At 40.1% G+C, this 12,081-nt stretch overlaps 1 protein-coding gene across 9 annotated transcripts in view; it reads left to right on the plus strand.

Moving 5' to 3' along the window:
* Positions 1-12,081, plus strand: part of ppip5k1b (diphosphoinositol pentakisphosphate kinase 1b) — a 60,621-nt gene that overhangs the window by 11,490 nt on the left and 37,050 nt on the right. For all 9 annotated transcript variants that reach the window (XR_015035973.1, XM_085778477.1, XM_085778479.1 and 6 more), the window contains exons 3-13: positions 748-943; positions 3,682-3,772; positions 4,623-4,708; positions 5,117-5,271; positions 6,511-6,612; positions 6,810-6,971; positions 8,628-8,749; positions 9,993-10,094; positions 10,657-10,743; positions 11,387-11,462; positions 11,862-11,971. Coding sequence is in view for 8 of the 9 variants with exons in the window: in XM_085778477.1 (XP_085634603.1) it covers positions 748-943; positions 3,682-3,772; positions 4,623-4,708; positions 5,117-5,271; positions 6,511-6,612; positions 6,810-6,971; positions 8,628-8,749; positions 9,993-10,094; positions 10,657-10,743; positions 11,387-11,462; positions 11,862-11,971 (1,289 nt within the window). In the remaining variant the exon portion in view is untranslated. The remainder of the gene's footprint in view (positions 1-747; positions 944-3,681; positions 3,773-4,622; positions 4,709-5,116; positions 5,272-6,510; positions 6,613-6,809; positions 6,972-8,627; positions 8,750-9,992; positions 10,095-10,656; positions 10,744-11,386; positions 11,463-11,861; positions 11,972-12,081) is intronic.

Below are 12,081 nucleotides of genomic sequence, written 5' to 3' on the forward strand. Positions count from 1 at the left end.
GAAATGTTACCACTTTTTTAAACAATTTAAAAAAAAACTTTTTTTTTGAGAAATGTTTCTACTTTTTCTAGATAATTTTTAACTTTTTTTTTCTTTTCTTTTTTTTCTTTTTATATCTTACCACTTTTTCCCCAGAAATTTCTCCACAGTATTTCCAAAAATTCACACCATTGGCCATAATTTGAACGAAAAAAGTAATGTTCTTCAGTGTCAGAACAAATATTTGTGTATTTCTTGTGTTTGCTTCAAAATTTTGTCCAATGGGGGTCTGTGGTCTAATTTGTGTCAATTTAGGGGTCCTTGATGTAAAAAAGTTTGAGAACCACTGAGTTAAGGCATTCTTTTTTTATTGAGGTATTTTCATTTTTCCACAAAACAAAACATTCACTGACATCGGACCTATTAAATGCAGTAGAAATACCACAAAAGTAAATGACATGGAAAATAGATATTTGTACCAAGGGGAATTACAGCAATACTGTATCAATCATAGAGAAACACAACAATCTTATAATAAACCGTATTCCTCCATCAGTCATCCAGATACAGTTCTACCTGCAGTCCTTCTCTCCATTGTGTCGACCCTTTTCAGTCTCTGTACCACTGAGTTATGGTCGGTGGTTTTGAATCCTTCCAGTTGACAGTTATCATTGTCTTGATACATGCTGTCCTGCAGAGTTTACCCCAGCACATATATCTACTATCAATAACCATCAATACACTCACCTCATCTGTCCTCTCCACCAGCCATCAGAGCGACAGATTGTGGTGGGCATATGTGCCATGATGAAGAAGTCCAAATCCAAGCCCATGACTCAGATCCTGGAGCGCCTTTGTAAGTTCGACTACATCGACATGGTCATCTTTCCCGAGGAGGTGATCCTGGAGGAGCCGGTGGAGAAGTGGCCGCTCTGCGACTGCCTCATCTCCTTCCACTCCAAAGGTAAAGCAGAGGTCTGGAGCTTTTCTTGCACGTGGACTGTTAATAGCTACTGTTGAATCCTGGCTGGGTTACAGTCACCTACTCACTTATTCTCTTGATACTGTGAACTCTTCTCTTATTTTGTCATGAAGAGTAGAATGCCTAATCTGTCCACTAAACTGAATGTCATTAACGATTAAATACAAGGAAAATCAACCTGTAGTGTAACAGTAATAAATAATTGACTGCTAGTACACATCCCCTGCTTCTTTATGTAACAGCATATAGTAAATCTATTCAGTTTACTAAATGAAGAAAATACATGTTCCCTCTCTGTCCTCTAGTGAACCTAAAAATCCCCACCATGTATTAGAGAGTTTGCCAGGTTTGTGTCAGGCTGTCTGACCAGGTTATGGGAATGTCTCGGTGTGAAGCGAGTACACTGTGGGAATATCTATTTAAGGGTTGTAGTTAATTGTACTCCTGTCTACCAGATCAATGGACTGCTTCAAGACAAAAAACCCTTTCTAGTCTTGTTGACCACTCCGTGCCTTACAATACATTTGCAGCCCATTCATTCACAAAGTCAAACAGCAACTGATGGAGAAGCGGTACCGCTCGCCTGTCGTTTTAAATCACCGACTGAAAAACAGCAACCCGTCATTTAAAAATGAAACGGACTGTTAATGATAATCAGTACCGTCATGGACGAAGTCTCCTTTCGTCAATACTCTCCGGTAGCCTAATGCTTCTCATCACAGTCCGCACCTTGCAGAGTTTGTGCTGCTCCTCAGTTTCATTCATTTTTTATTTACAGAGTTTCACACAGAACTTTCTGATGGCTGTAGGAGTCTTTCCACGTTTCTCCCTCTACCACAGTAAAAAGGGAACATTTACATATTTTCAGACAAAATAGTATTATGAACTTTTTTTTTTTCCATTGAATGACTATTTGGTATTCAAAAATCATTTCCCATCCCTAAAACATAAAATACTCTTAAATGTTGAGGACTATTATTTATAGACAAAATAACTTTATTTACCACACATACACACAAAAGTACCAAAAACAGGTACCGTTGTCTACACTTAAAAAAATAGCTGAACTATCCCTTTACCACACTGGTCATACACTTTTGTGTATGACCAGTGTGTTTGTTTTTTGTGCTTTTCACATGTTCCTGTGGCATTTTTCTTGTGTTAGAGGACATATCAGCAGAAAAGGAAGTGCAAAATTGCATTTCTCAGTTTTTCTGCCTTCAAACTGCTGTGAACCAATGGCAGACGCAAACTGGCAGTTTCAGGGAGACTGGAGCTGACGTGTCACAACCCCAGGGGCAGGCACTACAGCTCCCGCCCCGGTCTGCATCTGAAACACTCAAGACACAATAACAGCAGCAGTAAGTGAGGTATAGGTCACCTGGTAGAGCAGCTGTCACTGTAAGCAAGGACTTTATTCTAGTCTGGGATCGAATCCCAGTGTGCAGTTTTAGTGAACAATGCATTTTCTTTTCTCATCATCATTTATGATCACTGATATGTGCGTGTATATATGTGTGTGTGTGTGTGTGTGTGTGTCTGTGTCTGTCTGTGTGATGTGCGGCCACTCTGTCGAAAATGCCAGGGCCTCTTTTTGGTGCCAGTCCGCCACTGTAATTGTACAGTGTCCAGCTGTCAGCGGGGGAGGGGGGGTCAGTGCGAGGGGGTGGCTGGGCTGGTACAGAGCAGCACAGTCTCCGCCCACCCTCCAGAGGTGCATTGCTAATGAGCTCCTGGTGCTGTGCAGAAGAAGAGCCCTGGGAAATGGCACAGGTTTTGTGATTTTGGCTAAAAACTTCATAATCACAATTTAAAGACCACAGAGAATGTTTTAAAATAACCAAAAAGGGCCGCGGGAGGGGGACTTTAAAGCAGCCACTCTCTCTGAATCTGATCTGTGTATGTGTGTGAGACAGAATAGATCTTATGGGAATGCTGCTTTACAGTCTGTTTTAATATGAGTCCTGTGTTTGGAAAGAAGGAACACTAATATAAACCTGGTCATTTCCCACAGACATGCATGTTAGTCACTCAAACTTCCAGGAATATGGTGAATAATCAGAGTGTGTGTTTTAGGCATGAAACACACTCGTGACTTGCATGAGTCAACACCAGGCAGGAATTAGCCAACTTTATTTAGTGAACTACCCAGCTCATAGTGCTGTGCAGTGGTAATTATAAAGGTCCTGTTCCCTCTGTTAATGGTCTTTTCTATATTTAGATTTATTTTGTCTGAAAGGTCTTTACACAGCATCATAACAACATCATCTGCCCTTAGACCCTCACATCCACTGAGGAAACACTCCCTTAACAGGAAAAAAAAAAAAAGCGGGAGGGATAGGACATCATGCAAATCAGAACCATAGCAACCATGATATGCCATCATAAAATGGGCTACACTGATCACGTGTCCACTCAAGCTTACAATGAATCTCACAGTGAAACTGACACTGACATCTATGAAAATATGGTTTCAACCTGTTGGAACTCCAAAGGACGACGGACTTGTTGTAATACATTAGAAGTTAGAACCATGACATTTATTAGTTTGACTGTTCTCAACACTTTCACCTGGAAAAAACAGCAGGCCGAGTCGAATATGGATCCATTCACTGTTTTCCTAAAGATTCAGTTGACATTTGTAAATGCAAGCTGAGCTTTGCTTGTTGAACTCCATGGGCTGACACACTTTCTTTTTTATCTATGTGACACTTTTTCAGGTTTTCCTCTAGACAAAGCCGTGGAGTATGCCAAGCTCAGGAACCCACTGCTCATCAACGACCTCAACATGCAGTATTTCATACAGGACAGGTACGTTTTCAGCAGCAAAACAAACACTGTCTCATGCCTCACTCCTAGTCACTCTCACCGTTATCAGTATAAGATGCACTCAAAATGTGTAAATGTGGGACATGTTATGGAAATATCACTTTTTGAAGGCTCTTTAATATATATTTGGCTGTTAGTCTTGCCTTCCAGCCCCCAAAATGTGAGAATTGACAAAAAAATCTGTAATGTGCAGGCTCCCTACCTGGTACCAGTAGAAGGGGCGGGGCAAGCAGTGGTTCATTTGCATTTAAAGGGACAGGCTCTGAAACCAGCCGTTCTGACCAGGGCTGTTTTAAGAGGATGAAAAGAGCTGTGATGTGGTATTTTGACCAAAGCATGTCACAGACATGTCTTTAAGACACCTGGGAACTATTTTAATTTGTGGAAAAGGGGCAGAATATGTCTCCTTTAAATCAAATTCTTTTAGCAGCTGACTGTGAACAACACTCTGTACTACACCTGTTACAACTTTCAACAGCCTGTGTATTTCTGCATTTCAGCTAAATATCTGAACATCAATAGCCTGGGCATTTCAACTTTGGGTTTAGGACTGGTTCTATTCTTTTTTGGGAGGGGGATTTTGTGGAAATTGGGAAGTGGAAGTGAACTTTGGAGTTCCGCAGGGATCCATTCTTGTGCCCTATTATTTTCCACTGATGTGCTGCCACATATCAACCAAACTTCTGCAATAGCATTCCAGATATTAATATCTGAATGCCATCAAACTTTTTACAGCTACTTTCTGCAGCCAGACTCGTACATTTCTCTCTCTCTCTCTCTCTGCACATACACACTATGGAAGCTGAGTGACAGTTGTTTGATTCCTTGTCAGGAGGGAAGTGTACCGGATCCTTCAAGAAGAGGGCATCGACCTACCTCGTTACGCTGTGTTAAACCGAGATCCCGACAACCCTGAAGGTGGCTAAGAGTTCTTTTTTTTGACTTAATAAGTTTTGCATGAACTGCTTGATGATGATGTAGTAAAGTAAAGAAAGAATATCAGCATACAGTAACCAAATAATCTATTAATCATCTTCACTGTCACTATTTTTATTTATTCTGTAAAAATACAGGCCTGTAAAATTACATAACAGGAAACACTTTCTTTGTGCTGCTCTTGTTTTAAACATTACAGTGTAACTTTTCTTACACTGTAATCTGTTGCACAATAGTTGAAGTAACAGCCAGTGGCCACATCCCAGACCTGCAGGGAGATTTGATGTGATTGTGCTTTTATATCAAGTGGAAATGTATGTGTGCATTTTCTTTGTCTGTGCCACTTTAGGATTATTCAAAGATTATGTTATCAAATATGTTTTTGTGCAGAGTGTAACCTTGTAGAGGCGGAAGACCACGTGGAGGTGAATGGAGAGGTGTTCCCTAAACCCTTCGTGGAGAAACCTGTGTGTGCCGAGGACCATAACGTGTACATCTATTACCCGACGTCTGCTGGAGGAGGCAGCCAGAGACTTTTCAGAAAGGTAGCAGCTCAGTGACAGAAGGTTCAGTCACGGGCAGATAGGGCACTACAGGGAAGCAACTGTTCAAGATGCTGCTTCAACTCACACAAACTTTAATGAGTGTGAGTTGATGCGGGTCCCTTCAGGTATTATGGATATACAGCAGGGGAAATAAGTATGGAACGCATTAACAGTCTTGCATGGAGAGCGTGCATAGAGGACATGGTGGTTGATTAAATAATTGGCTTTTAAACAGTAAAGAAACACGTCTGTAACTAACAGCGTCAGTATGAAGTTCAACATGAGGTTGTGAAGGTGATGACCCATCATGAGAGGCTTCTTGTGTGACACCTTGGTGATGACAAACCTTTTTCTAGGCATCAGTTAGGACTGAAGCAGCTGATGTTAATGAGCTCTGATAGGAGACAGGAGACTTTCTGAACACTGACACATTCCTGCGGCTTTCTGCACCTCCTGCTTTTCTTCATGTGTTCACTACTTATTCAGTTTATTACACTGAACTTCATTTATTGACATATATGTTTAAATGTCTTTGTATGTGTGGATTACTTGGGTTGTAAGTAAAGTAAATCTTTATCGGGCAAATGGTGTTACAGCATAGTGCTTGACATTTAAAGACACAACAGGCACTAAGGAATGATGACAAAGAGGCAAAACAGCACTGCTGTACAATAATGATGACAGGTAAACATAAGACTCTTGTGGCAACAGTTTCCCCATCTCCACAGATAAGAAACAACAATTAGTCAAATTTAAAAATACATGAACATAGTGAATAAATTAGTGCAAGTGTATAAGTCCTTTTCCCTGCATTAAGGAGGGTGACGGCTGTGGGGGTGAATGAGTGTTTATGTCTGTTGGTTTTAACTGAGGGAGCCAGAGGGGAGGAACTGAAAGTGTTGGTGAAGAGGGTGGGAATGATTTAACAAAACAGAACTCGCCCTCTTCACCACCTGACTATTGTACAGGTGGAACAACAGGGAAGCAACCAGCTGCCGATCGCTGCATGAAGATTTCATGTCTGTCAGTAGTCTTATTAGAAATATGTTCACTGAGAAAGATGTTGATGCACTCAATACTTATTTTGTCTGATTTTCCCTGTGTTGTGTCTGCAGGCTTGAACCTGTTAGCTTTTCCAAACATCAGTGGCACAAAGTACTGTTATGAAGCTACATGAAGGGTTGGGTAATGAGATGAAAATCTGATCTCTCTCTCTCTCTCTCTTTCTTTTCACTGTAGATCGGGAGTCGTAGCAGCGTTTACTCCCCAGAGAGCAGCGTACGCAAGACTGGGTCCTACATTTATGAGGAGTTCATGCCCACAGATGGCACCGATGTGAAGGTATTGTTCACTTGGCCGCTGACGGAGCTGTTAGATTTCTAGAGCTGGTTTATGTGCCAGCGACTCACACTGAATCATAAAGTCCACTCCAGTTAGAAAATGTCTTGGAGCGGGTGATGGTGATGATGATGTGTATTTTGTGTGTCTTCTCTGTGTACTATATGTTTGGGTTTTGTGGTTAATTCTGGACATCTCAGGTGTACACAGTGGGTCCAGACTACGCCCATGCCGAGGCCAGAAAGTCCCCCGCTCTGGATGGGAAGGTAGAGAGGGACAGCGAGGGGAAGGAGATCCGTTACCCTGTCATGCTGACAGCCATGGAGAAACTGGTGGCCCGCAAGGTCTGCCTGGCGTTCAAGGTAAACATCTGTCATCGTGTAGTAAATCAAAGAAAGAAGCCCAGTTCTGAGATGTGTTTTCCTAAGTTGCATTATTTATCACAGTGGTCCTTCTCTTAACCCTGCCTTCACAAGCCATTAGTAGTAGAAACATTACACTCAGTGCTTTTTATGTGCAGTAAACACAAACATTGCATCATGTGTCTCATGGCAGAAAGCCATAAGATCTTGTTCTATTAGCTCATCTGAGGCCAAGGAGAGAGTCTGAGCCAGTTACAGTGGAGCCGTCATGTGGACAAGCAGTTAAGAAATACAGTATTTCCTCATATAAATATACTTGGTGAATGGAGCCAGAAACATTTTAGTTGAAGCTTTCTACTCATCACACTGCTCTTACCACCACATATTAGACCTGTAACCAGCAAGCAAACAAATTGCTGTTGCGGACTCCTGTAAGAACCACAGCTTATTTAGAAGGTAACACTTTATTTGATACCTATCTCTATATAACACATTATAACCATACTTATGAGTTATAATGCAGTTATAGCACTGTATAACTATAGTTATAAACACTCATAAATGACCATAATGCTTTATAATAATAATCATAACACACAATAAAGCATTTTATCTTGACTAAAAGGTCAGGTATTATAATACGTTATAATTGTTAGTAACTCACTGACAATGCCCACATCGATAATGCATTATAAATGTAGTTGTTATGTGTTATAATTGGCCTATAAACGTGTATAACTATCATTATAAACACTCATAAATTATCATAAGGCTTTATAACAATAAGCATAACACATCAGATCATTTTATAATGGCTTATAAGGTCAAGTATTATAATGCTTAATAATAATTTATGAGTGTTTATAATGGTAGTTATACACATTTATAAACCAATTATAACACATAAGTATATTTATAATGCATTATCGATGTGGGCATTGTCAGCGAGTTACTACACAATTACTACAATTATAACGTATAATACCTGACCTTATAAGTCATGATAAAATGTTTTATAGTGTGTTGTAATTATTGTTATAAAGCATTATGATCATTTATAACTATAGTTATACAGTGCTATAACTGCATTATAAGTATGGTTATAATGCATTTGGTATGTGTTACCAAAAATATATTTGATTGTCAATGTTACAAGTAATCACTACAAGAGGCAGAGCTTAATCACTCAGTATGTATTTTTATTGTAAACACATTGTGTGACTATCAAGACTTTGTGAATTTCATAGTTTTCACAAAATCAAGCAGTTAAAAAGGTCTCTGAGGTTGGAGAGAAGAGCACAAACAAGATGCCTGTTCAAACATACGTTCTTGTGCTCTTTAGGGAATAAAGAATCAAATACACAAACCTTCTTTACTGTGAGATTTTTATAACTTTTTTTTAAAACCCCCGAGTCTCCAGGATCATTAGAGGACATCTGTGTCTGCTACTGGTTTGTGTCAAAGTGTTTGCCTTGTTCAAGAGCTCAGATTATACACGTGTGCCACAGAGCTCATCCAGCCAGAACCTGTGTCTGTTTTCTCTGTCTGTTTTTAATCAGACTGAGGTAACGGCAACAAAAAAAAAAACAGGACATAATTGTGTGTCTGATCAGTCTCTTAAACCTTAAATCTGGTTTGTTTGTGTTTGGTTTTTAGCAAACAGTGTGTGGGTTTGACCTGCTCAGAGCCAATGGCCACTCCTTTGTTTGTGACGTCAACGGGTTCAGCTTTGTGAAGAACTCTATGAAGTACTATGATGATTGTGCCAAAGTCTTGGGGTAAGTATCATGAGCTTACTAGCAGCCCAGGTTCATGTCCTACAGTACCTGTGCTCTTTTGTTGCATGTCATCCCTTCTCCCTTCTCTCTATCACTGCTACTATAATAAAGGCAAGATGTAAGTTAATAAATAACTGTGTGGTCATAATGGCATTACTACACAGCCAGCACAGTTGTTACCCATCCGGTGCCACTGAGTAACACAAATATATTGAAACACAAGACTAAAGCTTGGTTACAGTTGGATTTTTCTGTGCTGTTATGAAGAAGCAGTTCATTGTCTGACGGACTTTTTGGACAAACCTGGGCTTCTCTCTGTAGATGAGACCCGAGTGTCGTCCTTGGGAATAGCCTGGAAGTAGCCGCTGGTTAACAACTGGTCTTAATGAGTGCTTTACAGTCACTGTTCCATTGTCTGACAACAGAAACACGACAACATGTAAATGAGAACAGCTCCAGGGGAAATTCAGCTGTATTCAAATCCTGTTTATGTAGAAACAGTCAGAGAGAAGGCTGTGACCAGCAGATGCCAGGCAAGAAACACGTGGCTAAAACGGACCAATTCATAAACTAACAACGAAACAGTTTAACACAGATGTCTTATAGGATTAAATTCCATTGTAGTCCAATCCTATTATGTTAAATCATGCAACTTGACTAATTGGCAGAGGAAGTGTGAGGTAGTAATTCTAGCCTTGCTGTAGCTTTAAAGTAAATATCCCCTGGAAGCTGTCGTGTTGTAATTTATTCACAGCTCCAGACTCTGAGCGTTCGGTTGTCAGCTTTACATCTCAGTTTGTCTCTGATTTACCACCACTCTCCTAGAAAAGTAACTGAAGCTTTATGACTACAGACTCATAAATTCTACTAATAGAAGGACAGATGAAAGCTTCTTTCCTTACTCTTTCCAGTAATGGACATTAGCATGGACAGAATTCCTCAAGGTGTGATGCTCAGGTGGAAGGAACATGCACTGCAGATACAAAGTTGTCACATATACTTGTTTATTTTGGTAGACTGTAGTTTGTATGATCTGACCTGCAGCATCTCCATAGAAACTTGGAAGTCAGCTTTTTGGAATATGTTAATCTGCCTCATCTCTTCTAGCTGCGTGTTATAACATAATCTCTATGTGCAATATGATGCACAGCTTTTAAGTTTAATTTAGCCTCCGATATATTCTGAATTGTACCTTTTAACCTGATTCCTTCATGATTTTAAGTCTGTTTTTGCTTTTCATCAGGAACATGGTAATGAGGGAGTTAGCCCCTCAGTTGCACATCCCCTGGTCCATCCCCATGGAGGCTGAAGACATCCCCATCGTCCCCACGACCTCAGGAACCATGTATGTACTGAAACCTGAATGTGTGAAATATGTTGATCAAAGTCCTCCGTGCATATGACACATGATGCATGACCCTATACAGTATTGTCTGTCTTTGTAAACTTTATTTTGTAAATACTACTAATGATGACAGTAGCTCTCTGCTAAATGGTGTCAAATGTTTGTTGTATTATTTCCACCCAATTCATTAAGATATTCACACTAATTTCAATAATCCCATGTCATGCTTTATTACTGAAATCATGCCAGTTGTAATTTTGTAAACTTCAAAAGGATTCCCATGCATGCAGGATTCCCAATTTAGACAAATAAAGCAAAGGGGAAACAATTCGCCCATGAGCCCAGAGTTATTCAGGATCACTGACCCACTGACCTCACAGTCACTCAGTCCTCACTGGAACTGACATCCCATCTCTGTCGCTGGTGTAAGTGACACTCTGGATGATGTGCAGTGCATTTTCCACAGTTGGTAGAAGCTTCAAAGGAGGTTGGATGAGGTCAGTAGTAAAGTAGTCTGTGCTGCATTTTAATCTTGTTCCACCCCCTCCTCTAATTTCTCAAGGATGGAGCTGCGCTGTGTTATCGCCATCATCCGCCATGGAGACCGCACACCAAAACAAAAGATGAAAATGGAGGTCCGACATCCTCTGTAAGTCTCTTCCACTCCGCATTAAGATATTTCTCTTTCTTAACCAGACCCTTATGAGTGAAGAAAACCTCAGCTATGAAACTGTATCAGATTATGCAGAATCAATTCCAGCCATGTAAAATCACCATAAGAACACCATTCTAAATTAATCACAGAAATACTCAACTATCATTATTGTCATGCGTAACAGTCATATGTCAAAATGTCACACAATTTGATTCAAGCATCTTGGTCTTATTCAGATTCAGATTTAACTTTATTGTCATTGCACATGTCTTGGAAACAAGGCAATGAAATGCAGATTGCATCTGACCAGAAGTGCATGAGCTGTAGGTAACATGACATACATCTATAAATGAAGTGCAGGAATGATATATAATTATAAATATTTACAGTTTGTACAAAATGTGAAATATGGGTGAATAAAACTGCAAAAATGTAGTGCAAGCAGATTGAAAGAGAATGCTTAAAAGTGCTGTACGGTTTGAGTATGTATAAATAGTTCACACAATATGTGAACAGTTGAGTTCAAATTTCAGTTCAACCCCTCCAGTGCATCAGTCTTAACCCACTTTGGGTCAGATATGTATGTTCTTATTCTTCTTGAGAAATAATTGATCTTCTCTCTGTCTGTCTTTTGCAGATTCTTTGAGCTGTTTGAGAAGTATGGAGGCTACAAGTCAGGAAAGCTAAAGCTAAAGAAGCCCAAACAGCTCCAGGTGACTGTTGTTCCTTCTCTTTCCCACGCTGTCTTTCCAGCCTGTGTCTGTTTTACCCTGATTATCAGTGAATCCTTTTAGTAATTAAGGGTTTTGAGTTCAGATACAGTAATGTTTACATACACAGGACTGAGCCTCATAATCATTATGGAACATAAACCGTCATTGCTGTGTTGTCTAAATATTTGGACTGGGTTGTCTTGAGTCCTGTCATCCTGTCACTGTATCTTCTTCTATATTATAAAACATTGTTGACGCTTCCATCTTCACTATCAGTCTTGTCTTTCATACGATGTCCATCAAGGACGTTTGCAGAGGATCCTGCGTGTGTTTAGTCTGGATATAAAAAAATAGAGATAAAAAGGCAAATTAAGGATAAGTGGCTCCTTGTCTGTGCAGGAAGTGCTGGATATTGCCCGCCTGCTGCTCGATGAACTGGTCCAGCACAATGACTGTGAGATTGAGGAGAAGAAATCTAAACTGGAGCAGCTCAAGACTGTCTTGGAGATGTGAGTGATGCTTCACATCAGATACACACACACACCTACACACACACACACACACACACCACCAGTCATTATCCTCCTGTTTCTTCATCACTCATCCACTCTCATCTGTG

Source organism: Trachurus japonicus, chromosome 6 (assembly GCF_045865225.1).
Source record: "Trachurus japonicus isolate A0001 chromosome 6, Traja_1.0".
Classification (NCBI taxonomy): domain Eukaryota; kingdom Metazoa; phylum Chordata; class Actinopteri; order Carangiformes; family Carangidae; genus Trachurus; species Trachurus japonicus.